Here is a 17,799-nt window from a genome sequence, read left to right as displayed (position 1 = left end):
TGTCATCAGTTTTTAACACACTCCAGATTAGCTGGTTCTCTATCTGGTTCCTCACACTGGGCAGGTCTGTGTGATGTTCTATGCAGTAGCTCTGAGCTTCAGGCCAGGTCTTTGTCTCATTAATGAATACGTATCTCTCAGTTCCTGTCTTCTTTTCTGAAAAACAAAATTAGATAAAACTGACTGCATCGGGCACTACTGCATTTACCCAGGACAGAGTGCCAATACATATCTGGGCACAGTCATACATACATGTACACACACAAACTTACATACACACCAGACACTTTACACACATACACACCAGATCAATTAAGAGTGTCCAATTTACCAGATCAATTTAGAGTGTTCAATTTTCTGGGCAGAAAATTCCCAGCGAGGAAACCCACGCTGGGAAGAACATGGAAACTCCACCCAGATAGGGACTTGAACCCAAGACTCCACTGCTGAGAGGCGAACGTGCTAACCACTAAGCCACCGTGCCGCCCAATTTTACTATGTGACGTTGTGTTAAATTAGTCTAATTACTTTTTAAAGATGAGGTGAACAGAATATTTTAAATATACAGAGAAAAACATGATTTCAAATGTATATTGTATATATATTGTTTTTAAACAGTATTGTTTTAAACATGGTCTATTGTCAAAAATAAAGTAAGTCACTTTTTACCCTAGTTTTTCTCAGTAGTAAGCTTGCAGTGCACAAAAATCATAACTAAAACTCATGACAACATGAGTGTCTGGAGATACATGTGCTTAGAAAAGTGAAAAAACAGCTCAAAATGTATTATCCAGTGTGTAATTTAGTACTAAATTATTTACACTGACCTGAGATCAGCAAGAAGATTGAGATCCACTTTTGATCCATTTCTGGAATCTAGATGTTCAGATCTGATTTCTTCGTCCTGATGTGTCTATTTCGTTCTTCACCTCCTGTTCTGGGGTGGGTTTCCCGAAAACGATCAACCTTAGCGAATAACGAACGAACTAACGAATGACGTGAGTAAAGAACGAGCCAGTTCTGCAAGTGTTTCCCAAAGAGCTTCACAACGTGAAAATTAACGAACGAGGTTAAAGAACGTCTTTGTTGACTCCTTCCCCGAAACAGCGCGCTCAATCGATCCACAAATACCGATTCAACACTGCAATATGCAGTATTTATTCACTATTACACCCTAAAAACGTAGAAATGTGTTGTAATCAACACCATTATACAAATTATAATATTTAAATTACAAAAGGATGTACTTTGGCATTAATAAAATACTCCTAAAGATACATGTCTAAATAAATACTCGAAAATCTAATCTATTTTAAAACATTAAACTTTTTTTTACTTTTTTAAAACTATTATTTTTTATATATATTATATTAATATATATTATACTAATATTAATTTATTATTATTATTATTATTATTATTATTATTATTATTATTATTAATAATAATATAAAAATAATATAATAATACATATACATATAATACATACACGTATATATATATATATATATATATATATATATATATATATATATATATATATATATATAAATCCAACAGGAGTATGTTTTATTATACTTTATACACTCTGTAAAGCTCCAGCTCATCCTAAATCACCATCTCAGTTGGGTTTAGGTCAGGGGATTATGAAGGCCATGCACCTTTTTGTTTACTAGATAATTCCATATGAGTCAATTTATAGTTTTCATGGTTTTAATATTAATCGACAATGTAGAAAAAAATTAATAAAAACATTAAATGAGACGTGTCAACTTTTGACTGGTACTTATATATTTGCGAGCTGACACACCCCAGAGTTTGCCCAGATGAATGGCCACAGTGTTGGTTAGAAGCACCTGATTAAGGAATAATATTAAATATTACCTGCACATTCACTGATACCCTTTACAATACGTGTAGGTGTGATTAAAGACACCGCAGGCGTCCCCTGCACCAGACCTACATTACCAGGAATTTTCCCAATAGCATGGAATATATTATGTTGTGCTGTAATTCCCTGGTTGGAAGTGTATATAAGTGTGTATTCCACAGTAACAGCCTGATTACAGAATCCACGGACTTGGTGACTTTGCAGCTTTGCTTAGACCGTGAACATCATCTGCAGGAATCTGGATTTTAACTATTTGTTCGTGGGTTTGATTGGTCAATTCCAATATGCCCAGTTAGACAACAAGCCACAGACAAAGTTGGCATTATAATATAATATAATATAATATAATATAATATAACTCATTCACTCACTTACTCACTCATCGTCAACCGCTTTATCCGTTAAGGGTCGCGGGGGGCTGGAGTCTATCCCAGCTGGCATCGGGCGGAAGGCAGGATACACCCTGGACAGGCCGGCAATCCATCGCAGGGCAGACAGACACACACATCCACGCACACACTCACACCTAAGGGGCAATTTTTATCCGACATTCCGTTAGCCTGAAGTCTTTGGACTGTGGGAGGAAACCGGAGCACCAGCAGACACGGGAAATAATATAATAAAATATAATATAATATAATATAATATAATTATAATTATATAATTATATAAATATATAATTGATTATAATTAATAGTAACATAATATAATTGCTTCAACCATGGAAATTATAATTTTTCTCCCTCAAAATTGGCGGTCCCTGGTGTTTAAGGTGCTGAACTGCAAGTCGAGATCCCCTAAAGAAACTCTCTAAAAATAACGATTGGGTCAGGTTACTCGTTAATCTGCGAGCGAGTTTACGTAGTACTTTAGTTACGCACTGGTTTGGGAAACACTCTTTAATTAACGATCAATCTTAAGTACGAGTTAACAAAGTTTTTAGCGTTACGAAGCTTTCGGGAAACCCACCACAGATCTGTACAGTATCTCTCCTCTTTCTTTATTATTCTCTCTAATATCGCTTCCTCCTCTCTTGCACGCAATTCTATGAAGATAGCATCTCTGATTTGCTTTAATCTGCCCTAAGGCTACAACAGCTTCCATGATGGTATTTGGGCAGTACCTGTGAAGAGGAAACGTAGCCCACTGCAGATGGATTTACAAAACAAATAACCAGCATGGCTTTAATGACACCATTCAGTTCTGAGTATATATATTCATATATTGTTAACCCCTGACCCCCCTGATAGTAAGTTTGCCGCTCCAGGAATCACTGCTGAGTCTTGTGGAGGTGTTGTGGGTCTAATTCAGTGAAACACTGGGAACGAAAGGGAGGTTCCTACTTGATGAGAGTCATATTGGTGAGGGGAAGGTTAGATGTCTCGGGTTTGTTTTAAATGTTGCTGATAGGATCAGAAAGATATGGCGTAGAAAGATTTCTTAAAATTATCTCAGCATTTCTTAGAAATAAGTCAAAGCACTGTTTAGTTAGGAGAATTTGGCGGCTCATGTCCCCCTGTCCGGCCAGACTAATGGAAGTTCCTGGAAGTCAGCCTTCCCCATCCACCATCCACCACCCAACACAGATCAGCTGCTCATTGTACAGTTTTTGCAAGATGCCTCTGACACTAGTTGCTCACTTTCCACTACAGTTTAATTCTAACTGCTTTCATTGCTGGTGTTGCTATACAAATGAACATATAAGACCTGTGTGGATGTATAATTACTTTTTTACATTAATTTCAAAGCTGTCTGAGCAGATGATGGTCCCACCCTATATGAGAGTCTCGGTCCTCCCAAGATTTCTTCCTCCTCCAGCACTTAGGGAGTTTACTCACTGGGGGTTCTCTATTATATGTTTAGTCTTCTACAGACTTGCGAGTATTTATTGAAAAACACAAAATAAACAAAAAACAAAGAACCTAAAAACTGTAGAACTAAAGAACCGAAACAAAAGGAAATACGGAATACTCAGGAACTAATAGGAGGACTATTTATACACACAGTAGGGAACAGGGAACGGGAAACACCAGGGACTGGGTAACAAGGGGGAGGGGCTACAAATACACATGTAAGCACACAGAAGACAGTCACAGAGACACAGGAGGAGGGTAAAAGGACAGCTACTTCTGGCTTTAGTAACAACAGCAAGGCAAATAAAAGAAAAACTGGTGTAATGTGTCACAATTTTCATCATTCCAGTTACTCTGGTGAGTCATTAAATTGTTAGTACAGTTTTGATTTCAACTGGAGTTATCTGGCTGATCAGACTCCCAATATCAGAATGACACAATAAAATGAAAATAATGACACAATAAGATTCATTCAACAAGACTCAAATGCTCGCTTCCCTTTTCATACAGCAATTAAAACATGTTCCTAAAAAGATCCTGCAATAGCAATTCAACATTGCGTGCACATGATCATCATCTTCACTTTTACACTGACTGACCTGTGTTTCCAAACATATGCAAAACAGGTGCAGTGGCGGTAGGTACCTGATATGTCTCTGATGTTTCTGATAAAGTTATGCAAAACCTGTGCCGTAGGCCCTGAACCTGTAAGCTGTCATCTAATTCAAATGACCTCAGAAGGTAGGTGTGTGTGAGGGGTTGGAGATAACAGAGATTTGAGAGGAGATAAGGAGATACAGGACCAAAGGAGACAAAAACAGTATAAAACAGTTATACTACATTAATTCAGTGATTAATAATAATTCAGAAGAGGAAACTTACACTGTACCACTTTTTTTCTTTTTCTTTTAAAAGAGTTAATTGAAAAAAATGTAACATGTTTATTTTTAATACAGGTTGACATATTTTTCATTCTTGTTTTTATTATAATTATTTATGTGTTACATATTTGTATTTTTCTTACTAAATGCATTTTGAAATGTATGCCCAATTCCACCTATCAAGCATAAATTATGACCACTTCCTTCTTTCTACAGACATTCTACACCATTGTTTTTCAGCTGCAGTGATTTGCACTGATTAGCATGGTGGTTGTCACGTAAGTAAGGGGATGGACATAAGTGCAGAATATAGTGATAAAGTATATATTTATTAAACAAACAAGAGAAATCAAATCAGTAAACAAAACGCGGGTAATGCAAAAAACTCAGAACTAAGAAAACTATGAACAAAACTAGGTGTAACTTAATAAATAAAACACAGAATAACTATAATAACACTAGAAACATATACTTAACAAACTTTGTAAACTAAGATATCAAAACAGACCTGGATTCAGGGACCACGGAACACAAAACTACACAGAGTACACGGAAGACAAAGATACAAAAGACTCGACACTGCACATTCAAACAGAGGGGCTTATATACATGAGGAGAGTGAGAAACACCTGGGCTTGGATGACAAGGGGGCGGGGTTACAGACAAGACACAGGTGAGAACACTAATTGCTAGGGCAGGGCTGGGGCGGAGCTAGGGTGGAGACAGGTACAAAAACACATCAATAGCACATGGCTGGGAAACATGACCGGTAAACAGAGGGGCAGGAGCACATGGGACCAAATGAAGGAGAAACACAAGACAGACATGGGCTACACTGTGACTGGTGTATGAGGTGTTAGTGTGTGTTGTGCTGGTATAGTGAGTGGATCAGATGCAGCAGTGCTGCTGGAGTTCTTAAAGGGTTAAGTTATTTGCTGACTCCTCAGTCAGCTCAAATTTGAAAAATGCTAAAAAATGTGTACTAATAGTTTACTAATAAAGGCTCAGTGCCAGGACCCAACAGAGTCTAATAGGTTTCAGTCTAATAGGTTTAGATTGTAAACCTCTATACACGTTAAACTTGATTACCCTATCAACAAAACAATCATCAATAAACATCAATTATGTACAATAAAAGCATTACAAAACTAAGTTACTGTCCATATACTTTAGATAATATAGAAATATGGATAGAGCCAGGAGACAGATCCAAGTGTGTGACAGATGTGTTGTGTTCTTCCAGAATAGTCTTTATTATCTTTTGTTCATTTTTGGCACTTTTGATGGGTTGCATAGAAAACAATAATTAAATTAAAAAGTCTGACAATGATCTGATTTGATCTGATTTATTCAAATAACTCATTCAGTGAAAACACTTTTATTGTGATTAAAATAACAGTATAACATACATTAAGATAAGATCACAAAAAGAATACAAATATAATATATGGAAATATAATTGGTCTGGAGAATTCCGCTCCAGATCTCAACAGGCATTTCTATGCTGTTACAGTTACTCTCAGTCTAATCTGTGCATACTATCAGCAGTAAAATTATCAATAAACATCACTTATGTACAATGACAACAAATAATTATTATTATTGTCCAAATAATTATTACAATTATTAATTTTGATTAATACTAAAACTTATGAAATTCTATGAAATACAGATAAAGCAGGTCATATATAAAAAAAATTAATGCAGTTTAGCCCAACAGTTCTAGTATATAAAGTATGAACCACTAATATAAGCTAATATAGAGTAAATGTTGGAAAGCTGATGATGATCCAGAAGACACTTCACACCTGGTTTCAGTCTGTGGAAAAAAACAGGGTTATTTTAATGAGATCTATGTGAATATTCTGTAGAAATCACACTAATAAACACTAAATCTAACCTTCATATCTGATGCAGATGAAGTTGAGAGTCTGGTTCTCAGGCAGGCTGACCCACTGCTGATCTCCTCTAGCCTGCACCGCTCCGGTTCTCTCTACAGGACTGCAGTCTTCACCTTCTGTCCCGTTACCTGGAGCCCAGTTATCATAGCAGAAGGACTCTCCACCCACCCAGAACCAGAAGCTGAGGGTGCAGGTGTGACGCAGACCCAGCCACACATGATCAGTGGAGGCATTCTGAGCCACATCCTTCACCCAGAGCTGGATCTCCTCAGAGTGAACTGAGACCAGGTCCACATGATTCTCTCTGCAGTATCTCAGAGCTCCTTTCCAGCTCAGATTCTCCTGGATCAAGACCAGCTTATCTGGAGATAAAAGGAAAATGAGTAAATGCATACAGTCTGGAATATAAAAAACATTAAGGTTAAATATTCTAAAGTAAGTTCTTCTCACTCTCATGGCAGATGAATTGATGTGAAGTGTCACAGTTATCATCGTTCCAGTGACCCTGTTTGGTCATTATTATAGTAGTACAGTTCTCTTTTCCACCATAATTATCTGGTTGGTTAGAATCCCAGTATCGGAATGAGGAGCTGCTCTGATCTGACCATTTCCAGGAGTCATTAAACAGGCCGATCCAGATCCGTTTACCAGTTTTTAACACACTCCAGATCTGCTGGTTCTCTGTCTGGTTCCTCACACTGACCAGGTCTGTGTAATAATCTCTGCAGTAGCTCTGAGCTTCAGGCCAGGTCTTTGTCTCATTAATGAAAACATATCTCTCAGTGTTTGTGTTCTTTTCTGAAAAAAAATGAGGTAAAACTGCACTTTTAAAGCGTTGTAAAAAACACGGCTCATGAACAGATCAAAGAATATTTCATTAATCTGTATTTAAAGTTCAAGATCTTACCATATAAACACACAAAAGTATTATTATCTTCACATGGGGCATCAAGCCAGGTTCCATCTTGTTTATACATCGCAACACAGAACTCATTACCCTTAGCATTATTTGGTTCGCCACTGCTCCAGTTCCGGTATGAATCTCCTACACTTTCAAATCTTCCACCTCCCAGAGACCACCCCCATTTCCCAGTGTTCCCTCTATTCAGACCAATCCAAACAGTTTTATTCTTCAGAGTCTTGTTCAGGTTCTTCATCTCGTCCATGTTGTTGATGGTGGCCAGATCAGCGTAGGTCTGTCTGCAGTAGCTCTGAGCTTCAGTCCAGGTTTTACTCTCATTTACAAAGTGATACCGATGAGGAACGTATGGAGATACACCACACACAGCTGCAAAGACCAGTAGAAAATGTGCTAACACTTTACATTTAGGATTTAATAATTAACATTAATTAATGTGATTATTATTATGAAAAATACATAATAAATACACTAAACATGCTTAGGTAATGCTTTCACATTATATTTAGACATATTAATTAACAATTAAAGCATTTGTCAACATGAACAACAGATGAGATATTACATTACTGTAATCCAGTGTTAGCTTAAGAAGAAACAATAGCAGTAGTTAATGTTCCCATGTACTGGAGTCATGCATACTGGTTGAATAAGCTTTTTAAATTATTTATTATAAACCAATAAGATGTTATAAATATAATTGTCCATAGTAATTCTTATGCAGTGGCAGCTGGTTCCTCTTTTAATTTAGTCACATACTTTAGCTGACATAATATTTATTTTTAAGAAATTACTTTTAGTTTTGCTATTGTATGAACATTGAATGTTTTATTTCACTGAATTTAATATACCTGAAGTAAAAACCAAAAATGCAAAGACACAGCTATTCAGGAACTTTTACAAAAAGTAAATTATGTATTAGCTGGTGTCTAATTAAGTACTAATGATGCTCTTAGTAAATACAAAGTTCACACTGACCTGAGAAGAGTAAGAAGACCGAAATCAACTTCTGATCCATTCCTAGAATCAAATATCTACTAATATTTGTTAATGTAGATGATCAGATCCGAGTTCTCCTTGCTGATGCGTTTCAGTCGTTCTTCACCTCCTGTTCTGATCAATACAGTATCTCACTTCTTTATATAATATCACTCCACCCCTCCTGCAAGCAGTTCTGTAGATTTATTATCCCTAATTTGATTAGCGTTCGTCAGAGCTAGGTCAACAGCAGTTCCATGGATTATAAAGTGATAGTTTCTGTGAAGAGGAAATGTAGCCCACCGCTGATGTGTTTACTATACAAATAAGCAGCAGTACTTCAATGTTACCATTCAGTTCTGGGTTAATGTTTAAACACTGTTAACCCCTAAGAGGTAGAGTAAGACTACGCCATCTAAGTGAATTTCACCCCTAGGAACTATAACTGGCACTTGAGGCCAAGAAAATAAAGGACACACACATTCAACATGCTTAGTGACCAGAGACGTAGGTCTGGAATTGAAAAAGAAATTTTATTAACAATTATTATTTAAAAAAAAAACACCCAGAATCACTGGAATGAGCAAACACAGTTTAATACATTAAAAACTCAGATGGTAAGGGTTGGATTGAGGGCCTCCCACAGCAGAAGAAAGCAGAGGAAGAATAAAACATCACTTACACTACACACCACTCGTAACTGCACTGCATATCTCAAACACCAAAGTGATCAACACTACATAATGGTGAAAGGAATTACACACCCCAAGGTTTGCCTCTTTGGCCCACAGCTCCTGTCCAAGAGAAAAACTAAATTAAGTACGGCAGGTGGTAGAGGGGAGAGACCAACAATCACTCTTTAAACCTAATGTCTCTCAGCAGGACTGAGGGCTGAACTTGTTTTTTTCCAAAACATCAAAACCTTGCTAGGAACAGGGTCTGCATCCTGCAATGAATAAATATCTAAAGTGGAACTACCTGGACGCACAGAGACCACAGTCTGAGTTGCAGATACCATAGGGTCCACCTGGGAGGCCTGTTGGACTGACACAGGAAAAGGGGTACCTGAGAGGTACTCTGCCAAACCAGGACCTAGTGGATGCTGGCAAGACAATGCATCTGCATTCTTGTTACTTTGACCTGAGCACTATTTTATTTCAAAATCAAAAACTGCAAGCTGCACAGCCCATCGGTGCTTTGTCGCTCCCAGTTTTACAGACTGGTGATAACTCAATGTATTGTTATTTGTATACACTACACACTTGTGCCCCAATAGGTACTCACAGATCTTTTCTTCCATGGCTCACTTGAGTGCAAGAAATTCCAACTTCATGGAACTGTAGTTAACCATGTTGCACTCAGAGGGCCAAAGACCTCGACTGGCAAAATCTACTGGCCGTAAACCACCTCCATGTTCTTATGAGAGCACAGCTCCCAGACTACTATGGCTACCATCAATATCCAGGGTGAAGGGACGTGAAAAGTCTGCATAAGCCATAACTGGGGCATTGGGATTTGCAAGCCATTCCCAAAGCCTGCCCTGGCCCCTTTTCGCCTTTCATGCAGTCACCAATTTAATTGAGCAAATACCTCGCCTGTAAAAGCTGGCGAATCCTAAAAAGAAGCACAGCTCTGACACATTACCCGGAAGCTGTCACTGTGCTACTGCCTTGATTTTAGCAGGATCACTACTAGAGTTAACATTTTAGCAGGATCTACTACTAGAGATAACATATCCCAAGTAGTTAGCTTCATATTGGAAAAAGACACATTTCTCCAATTTAACTTTTAAACCCTCCTTTTTGAGGTACCCAAGTACAACTTCCAGCCACTGCAAATGCTGTAAACAAAATAGGAGAACAAAATAATATCATCAGGGTAAAAAAGAATCGATTGTTACTTCTGGTCCCCAAAAATCTGTTGCATCAACATTTGGAAAGTGCTTGGGGCATTGCAAAGTCCAAAGGGATTCCGGTTCCACTCAAATAAGCCAAACGGTGTGCAAAAATCAGTTTTGGCCTTTTCCTGTTTTGCCACCGGGACCTGATTGTACCCACTGGCCAGGTCCAAGGTGGAAAAGTGCATCTAAGCTCTCCTCAATGCGAGCAGTGCTAAGAGATGTAGTGGTACTATTGATAGCATGCCTATGAGATGCTTCCAGTATCATGGAGTTTACTTACAAAAAGCATTAAAAGGTAAAAATACCAGGATGGACCATCTGCAAAGAGCAGCCTCAGTGTTTATGAACATATTCAACCTCTCCCGGGTGCAGTGGTTTGTTTCAGCCTCCTTTAAACAATACATCATCCCTGTCCCAATGATGAAAAACTACACTGATGGAAACTGATATCTGATGCCCCACCCTCTTCTTCAGCAATGTATACTCCCAGGGTTGTGTCTGGAGCCCCCTAATCCGTCTACTCTACTGGCCGCAAAAATAATGCAGTGAAAAAATAAGCAGTTTAAAGTAAACTGCACTTCATATCTCACAAAAGCCCCACATTTACATTGGACAGTACTAGAATAAAACAAATATTTATGTGTTTATCCATATTCCTCATTATATAATAAACCTTGTCATGTTCGATGGGTCGCATAGATGATCCATTGTGAATTGTATTATAGTAAGAAATGAAAGTCTGAAAGACAACTGATTTTATTACATTTATTCAAATATATTATCCATAATTAACAGATTCATCATGATTAAAATAATTGAATTAAATGCATAAAGATGAAAAAAATGATACATTAAAAGAGTTTCAAAATTGATCTAACAATGTAAGCAATGAAATAAGGTCACAGAGCTCTGCTTATTGATTTCTTTGCTTATTATTTTTAGCAGATGATACAATCTTATGGGATAGAAGTAAAGAAGCAGATATATGAAAGACGTTACAGCACAAACAGAATAAAGCACTACTTTAAACTAATCTACAGAGATTGTGGTAAAGTTATAGAGCTGCTGATTCCGGGACAGAAGAAGCTTCACACCTGGTTTCAGTCTGGATGAGGAAAAAAAATGAGAAAATAATAAATAATGAAGATTATACATTTTATTTCTATATACTGTATGTGTCTCTATTTCAATATTCTGAACAAATAACACATAAAGCAAATGAAGTTGAGAGTCTGGTTCTCAGGCATGCTGAACCACTGCTGATCTCCTCTAGCCTGCACCTTTCAAATCTTCTACCTCCCAAAGACCACCCCCATTTCCCAGTATTTCCTCTGTTCAAACCAATCCAAACAGCACTGACAGTTTTATCCTTCAAAGCCTCGTTCAGCTTCTTCATCTCGTCCATGTTGTTGATGGTGGCCAGATCAGTGTAGGTCTCTCTGCAGTAGATCTGAGCTTCAGTTCAGGTTTTACCCTGATCCACAAAGTGATACAGATGAGGAACGTATGGAGATACACCACACACAGCTGTGAAGATCAGGAGAAAGTGTGGTAACATTTTACGTTAAGAATGGTCTAAATAACATTAATTACCCATACAAATACATAAACAATGCTTACACAATGTTAGTTTAACATGTACCAACTGCATTATGTAATGTTAATTTCTACATTAAAAGTAAAGTACTTGTTAACATGAACAACACATGAGATACTACATTAATATTGGTAACCGATGTTAGGTAAACAAGTAAAAACTTCATTAGTTAATATTATCATGAACTACAATTATGCAAACTGGTCGAAAAGCATTGTTAATTATTTATGATAAATTAAATAGTAGTTGGCTCTAATAACACTTATCCAGTAATTTCATATTGCTAAGAAAACAAACTGTAATTTTCCTTAATATTGAGAGTTAAAGCTGTGAGAACACCAGTAATCCATGTATTCTATTCATAAATGTTTGACAGTAAATCATATGACATGAAAAACTGGCTATTTACGTATTTGGGTACTACCTGTGAAGAGGAAACGTAGCCCACTGCAGCTGGATTTTCAAAACAAATATTGTTTGTTTCTATGGTTTTTGTCTCATTTTTTTCTGTTTTGTTATTGGTTTTCTGTATTTTTTTAACAATTACTTGCATTTGCAACTGCTCTCCACGTCCTCTTCTTGCCCTTGCTGCACCATACCATGACCATGGACTTAAAAGTGGACGCAGTGAGTTGTTCTTTCCTGAGTGTCATGTTGGCGATCCGGCGGACCCCTTTCTCTTCTCCAGTGTGCCGGCAGTGTCCACCTCTCTGGAGGTCTCTGATAACCATGGCCGGAGGAGGCTAAGAGGATGGCCTGATCCGGCTCCAGTTACACCAGCTAGGCTAATAAAAACTAAACTGATGTAATGTGTCACAGTTTTCATCAGTCTAGTTACTCTGGTCAGTCATTAACTTGGTAGTACAGTTTTCATTTCCACTGAAATTATCTAGCTGATTAGACTCCCAATATCAGAGTAACACATTTAACTCATCTTTTATCATTTGCAATAAAAGAAGTTGAACATAGAATAAGATCTATGTAGACTGCTCTCAAAAACTTTCAACAAGACTCAAACCCTCACACATCTTTCATACAGCAATAAAAACATGCTCCTAAAAAGATCCTGCAACATCAGTTTATGTACATTGCGTGTACATGACAATCTTCCCTTTCACACTGACCTGTGTTTCCAAACATATGCAAAACAGGTTCAGTGGACGTAGGAACCTGATATGTCGCTGATGTTTCTGATAAAGTATGCAAAACCTGTGCCGTAGGCCCTGAACCTGTAAGCTGTCATCTAATTAAATGACTTCAGCCCTTAGAAGATGGGCGTTTGTGTGTGTGTGTGTGTGTGTGGGGGGGGGGGGTAGAGATAACAGAGATTTGAGAGGTGATAAAGAGACACAGGAACAAAGAAGACAAAAACAGTATAGAACAGTTATAATACATTAATTCACTGCTTAATAATAATTCAGAAGAGGAAATTACACTGTTCCACTTTTTTCTTTTTATATTATGAGTTTAATGAACAAACTGTATATGTTTTTTTCTCAATAAGTGCATTTTTAAATGTATGTCCAATTCCACCTATCAAGCATAAAATTATAACCACTTCCTTCGTTCTACACACATTCTACACCACTATTTTTCAGCTGTAGTGATTAGCACTGATTAGCATGCAGGTGGTGTATGAGGTGTTAGTGTGTGTTGTGCTGGTATAGTGAGTGGATCAGATACAGAAGTGCTGCTGGAGTTCTTAAAGGGTAAAAAAAGAAGACTCCGCAATCAGCTAAAATTTGAAAAATGCAAAAAAATTGTGTACTACTAGTTTACTAATACAGGATCAGTGCCAGGACCCAACGGAGTTCCATATATAGACTATTACAGTCAGTCTAATAGGTTCAGATTGTAAAGCTTTATAAAATTTAAACCTGCTACCCCTATCAGAAGATAAACATTAATAAATAATTATGTACAATAAAAAAATAATATACATTAATATAAAGTGAATGAATATCATGCTTCACAGTTTAAATTTGTCAAACTCAATGGTTTGCATAGAAAACAATTCTAATTCTAAAACAATTGTTTTATAGTAAAAACAAAGTCTGACAATTATCTGATTTTATCTGCTTTATTCAAATAACTCACCCAATGAAAACAATCTTATGATGATTAAAATAGTATAAAATACATGAAGATAAAGGGAAATTATAACATTATTCTTAGGTAAAAACACATTTAACATTTGTTAAAATATTTTACATTATAAGATAAGAAAATATATTTCCACTCCAGATCTCAGGAGGCTTTTCTAGACTGTTACAGTTACTATCTGTCTAATCTGTGCATACTATCTGTAAATATTAATCCATAAACATCACTTATGTACAATTACAACATTACAAAATTGATTTACTGTCCAAATATTTATTGAACTTATTAACTTTGAAATTTAGTAACTGATGATATCCTATGTAATACAGATAAAGAAGCTCATATATAAAAATGCAAATGCAGTTTTGCCCAACAGTTCCAGTATATAACGTATAAACCACTAATATAAGCTAATATACAGCAAAAGGTTGGAAATCTGATGATCAGCCAGAAGACACTTCACACCTGGTTTCAGTCTGTGGAAAAAAACAGGGTTATTTTAACAAGATCTATGTGAATATTCTATAGAAATCACACTAATAAACACTAAATCTAACCTTCATATCTGATGCAGATGAAGTTGAGAGTCTGGTTCTCAGGCAGGCTGACCCACTGCTGATTTCCTCTAGCCTGCACCGCTCCGGTTCTCTCTACAGGACTGCAGTCTTCACCTTCTGCACCGTTACCTGGAGCCCAGTTATCATTGCAGATAAAGTCTCCACTCATCCAGAACCAGAAGCTGAGGGTGCAGGTGTGACGCAGACCCAGCCACACATGATCAGTGGAGGCTTTCTGAGCCACATCCTTCACCCAGAGCTGGATCTCTTTAGAGTGAACTGAGACCAGGTCCACATGATTCTCTCTGCAGTATTTCAGAGCTTCTGCCCAGCTCAGATTCTGCTGGATCAAGATCAGCTTATCTGGAGATAAAAGGAAATGGAGTAAATGCATACAGCCTGGAATATAAAAAAAACATTAAGGTTAAATATTCTAAAGTAAATTCTTCTCACTCTCATGGCAGATGAATTGATGTGGAGTGTCACAGTTTTCATCGTTCCAGTGACCCTGTTTGTTTATTATTATAGTAGTACAGTTCTCTTTTCCACAATAATTATCAGGCTGCTTAGAATCCCAGTATCTGAATGAGGAGCTACTCTGATCTGACCACTTCCAGGAGTCGTTAAACAGGCCAATCCAGATCCGTGCACCAGCTTCACTCCAGATCTGCTGGTTCTCAGTCTGGTTCCTCACACTGACCAGGTCTGTGTAATAATCTCTGCAGTAGCTCTGAGCTTCAGGCCAGGTCTTTGTCTCATTAATGAAAACGTATCTCTCAGTGTTTGTCCTCTTTTCTAAAAAATCAGATAAAACCGCCCTTTTCAAACTAATAAAGAAACACAGCTCAATAATATCAAAGAATTAATATGAACAACCAATCAGGTTTCAGTATTATCTTTCATTAATTTGTATCTAGTAGAAGATCTTACCGTCTAAACACACAAAACGGTAATTATCTTCACATGGGACATCAAGCCACATTCCATTTTTTTTCTTCATCGCAACACAGGACTCATTACCCAGAGCATTATTTGGTTCGCCACTGCTCCAGTTCCGGTATGAATATTCTACACTTTCAAATCTTCCACCTCCCAGAGACCACCCCCATTTCCCAGTGTTCCCTCTGTTCAGACCAATCCAAACAGCATGGACAGTTTTATCCTTCAGAGTCTCGTTCAGCTTCTTCATCTCGTCCATGTTGTTGATAGTGGCCAGATCAGTGTAGTTCTGTCTGCAGTAGCTCTGAGCTTCAGTCCAGGTTTTACTCTGATTCACAAAGTGATACCGATGAGGAACGTATGGAGATACACCACACACAGCTGTGAAGTTCAGGAGAAAGTGTGGTAACACTTTACATTAAGAATTGACTAACATAAATTAATGCATGGGATTAATAATTAATGATGTAAACTTCTGTTAGGTAATCAGTTAAAAACTCGACAGTTTAAGCTGGTAAAACACAGGTAATTAATGTATTTAATGTATTCACACAACACATTAATATTGCTGTAAAGAATCATTATAAGCAATTTAGACATTATGCAAATAAGAATCCACATGGTTAAACACTGTCACTGTAGTCTCTTCTCTTTAGGTGGGAATGCTGAGAGGCATTTAAAGGAAACACAATGTTGAAATCTAAAGCACAGTTAGGCTAGTTTGTTTTGTGGAATCGTTTTATGATGTAATCTTGTCTTAAATTAGGCTAAACTTTATTTAAAAATGAGGTGATTTTTTTTTTGCATATATAGAGAAAAACATGACAAATGTGTATTTAAAAGAATTTTAAACAGTGTTGTAATAAAGGTCTAATACATTTGGTCTATTTTCAAAAGTAAGTCATTTTTTACCCTTGTTATACTCAGTAGTAAGCTTCCAGTGCAAAAATCATGACTAAAACTCGTAACAGCATAAGTGTCTGCAGATAGATGATCTTAGAAAAGTTAACAAACAGTTCAAAATGTATTATCTGGAGTAAAATTTAGTACTATATGATGTACACTGACCTGAGAACAGCAAGAAGACTGAAATCCACTTCTGATCCATTTTGTGAATAGATTATCTAATAATATTTGGTAACATAGATGATCAGATCTGAGTTCACTCCTGATGTGTCAATGTTGTTCTTCACCTCGTATTCTGATCTATACAGTATTTCATATATTTCTTTTCATTTTTTCTAACATCGCTCCACCCTCCACCCCTTGCACGCAATTCTGTATGGATAGCATCTCTAATTTTTTTATTTCGTGAGAGCTGGGTCAGCAACAGTTCCAGGGATTGTATTCTGGCAGTCTCCATGAAGAGGAAATGTAGCCCACTGCAGATGGATTTACAAAACAAATAAGCAGCATGACTTCAGTGTTACCATTCAGTTCTGGGTTGAGGCTCATACACTGTTATGAGGAAAGCTGTTGCCTCAAAAAAATTACTAATTGTTTCACTTAAAATGTAAAAAATAATTAAGTTGCATAGATGTTGTGTTTTCACTCACTGGAAATAAATACAAATGTGAAGTGTACTGAATATATGATAATAAGGTGATACAAGGTTGTCTATTTACATGGACAATTCTAGACAGAGACTGCCAGCCATGATCTTTACCATCCAGTTTGTTGACTGGGTACATGAAAAGAGCTAATATTTTAAAACTTAAGTTACGTTACATCCATAGCAGCATAGGGTGAGTAGTAGTAACGCAATAAAAAATACACTACAAAAGCCCATCCTTGGGACCGGTAATCGAAATGAGCTAAAAAATGTAAGCTTACATTCAAGAAGGTCCTTACAAAGCAGAAAGCTCAAATTCTAATCCCCCCACCCCCACCACCACTGCAACATGGCCATAGTCCTACTGCCTGGGACTAGCCCTACCAGGAGAAGGTTGTTTTCTCAGGCCCTGAAGTTAGAGCAATTATTGAGTATATCCAGATGACCCTTACCCTGGGGTTTATCTGTCCTTCCTCCTTCCAGGCCAGCACCAGACTCTTTATCGTAGGCAAGAAAAGATGGGGGGTTGAGGCCCTGCTTAGATTATAGGGGTGTCAGTAAGATTATGGTTAAGAACCATTACCCCCTGCCCCTAATGTAATCCACCTTTGAGGCACTGCAGCGGGCCACAATTTTTACTAAACTGGTTAAGTAAACATAGTTAGGGTAGGGCGGGTGACGAATGGAAGACGGCATTCACCCCAACCGGGCACTATGCATACCTGGTG

At 37.3% G+C, this 17,799-nt stretch overlaps 1 protein-coding gene across 1 annotated transcript in view; it reads right to left on the bottom strand.

Moving 5' to 3' along the window:
- Positions 1-5,957: 5,957 nt before the first annotated feature.
- Positions 5,958-17,799, bottom strand: part of LOC103037556 (macrophage mannose receptor 1-like) — a 68,869-nt gene continuing 57,027 nt past the window's right edge. Inside the window, exons 2-10 of the mRNA XM_049473035.1 lie at positions 15,511-15,900; positions 15,178-15,375; positions 14,581-14,943; positions 11,684-11,778; positions 9,402-9,459; positions 7,434-7,844; positions 6,977-7,324; positions 6,526-6,888; positions 5,958-6,444 (exon numbers count right to left, since the gene is read on the bottom strand). Of these exons, the coding sequence (XP_049328992.1) occupies positions 6,440-6,444; positions 6,526-6,888; positions 6,977-7,324; positions 7,434-7,844; positions 9,402-9,459; positions 11,684-11,778; positions 14,581-14,943; positions 15,178-15,375; positions 15,511-15,900 (2,231 nt within the window). The 3' untranslated portion in view covers positions 5,958-6,439. The remainder of the gene's footprint in view (positions 6,445-6,525; positions 6,889-6,976; positions 7,325-7,433; positions 7,845-9,401; positions 9,460-11,683; positions 11,779-14,580; positions 14,944-15,177; positions 15,376-15,510; positions 15,901-17,799) is intronic.

The sequence above is a fragment of the Astyanax mexicanus genome, unplaced genomic scaffold (assembly GCF_023375975.1).
Source record: "Astyanax mexicanus isolate ESR-SI-001 unplaced genomic scaffold, AstMex3_surface scaffold_33, whole genome shotgun sequence".
In the NCBI taxonomy this organism is placed as follows: Eukaryota; Metazoa; Chordata; class Actinopteri; order Characiformes; family Acestrorhamphidae; genus Astyanax; species Astyanax mexicanus.
Note: the sequence above shows the minus strand (reverse complement) of the source record. Positions and strands in the feature narration are given on the sequence as shown.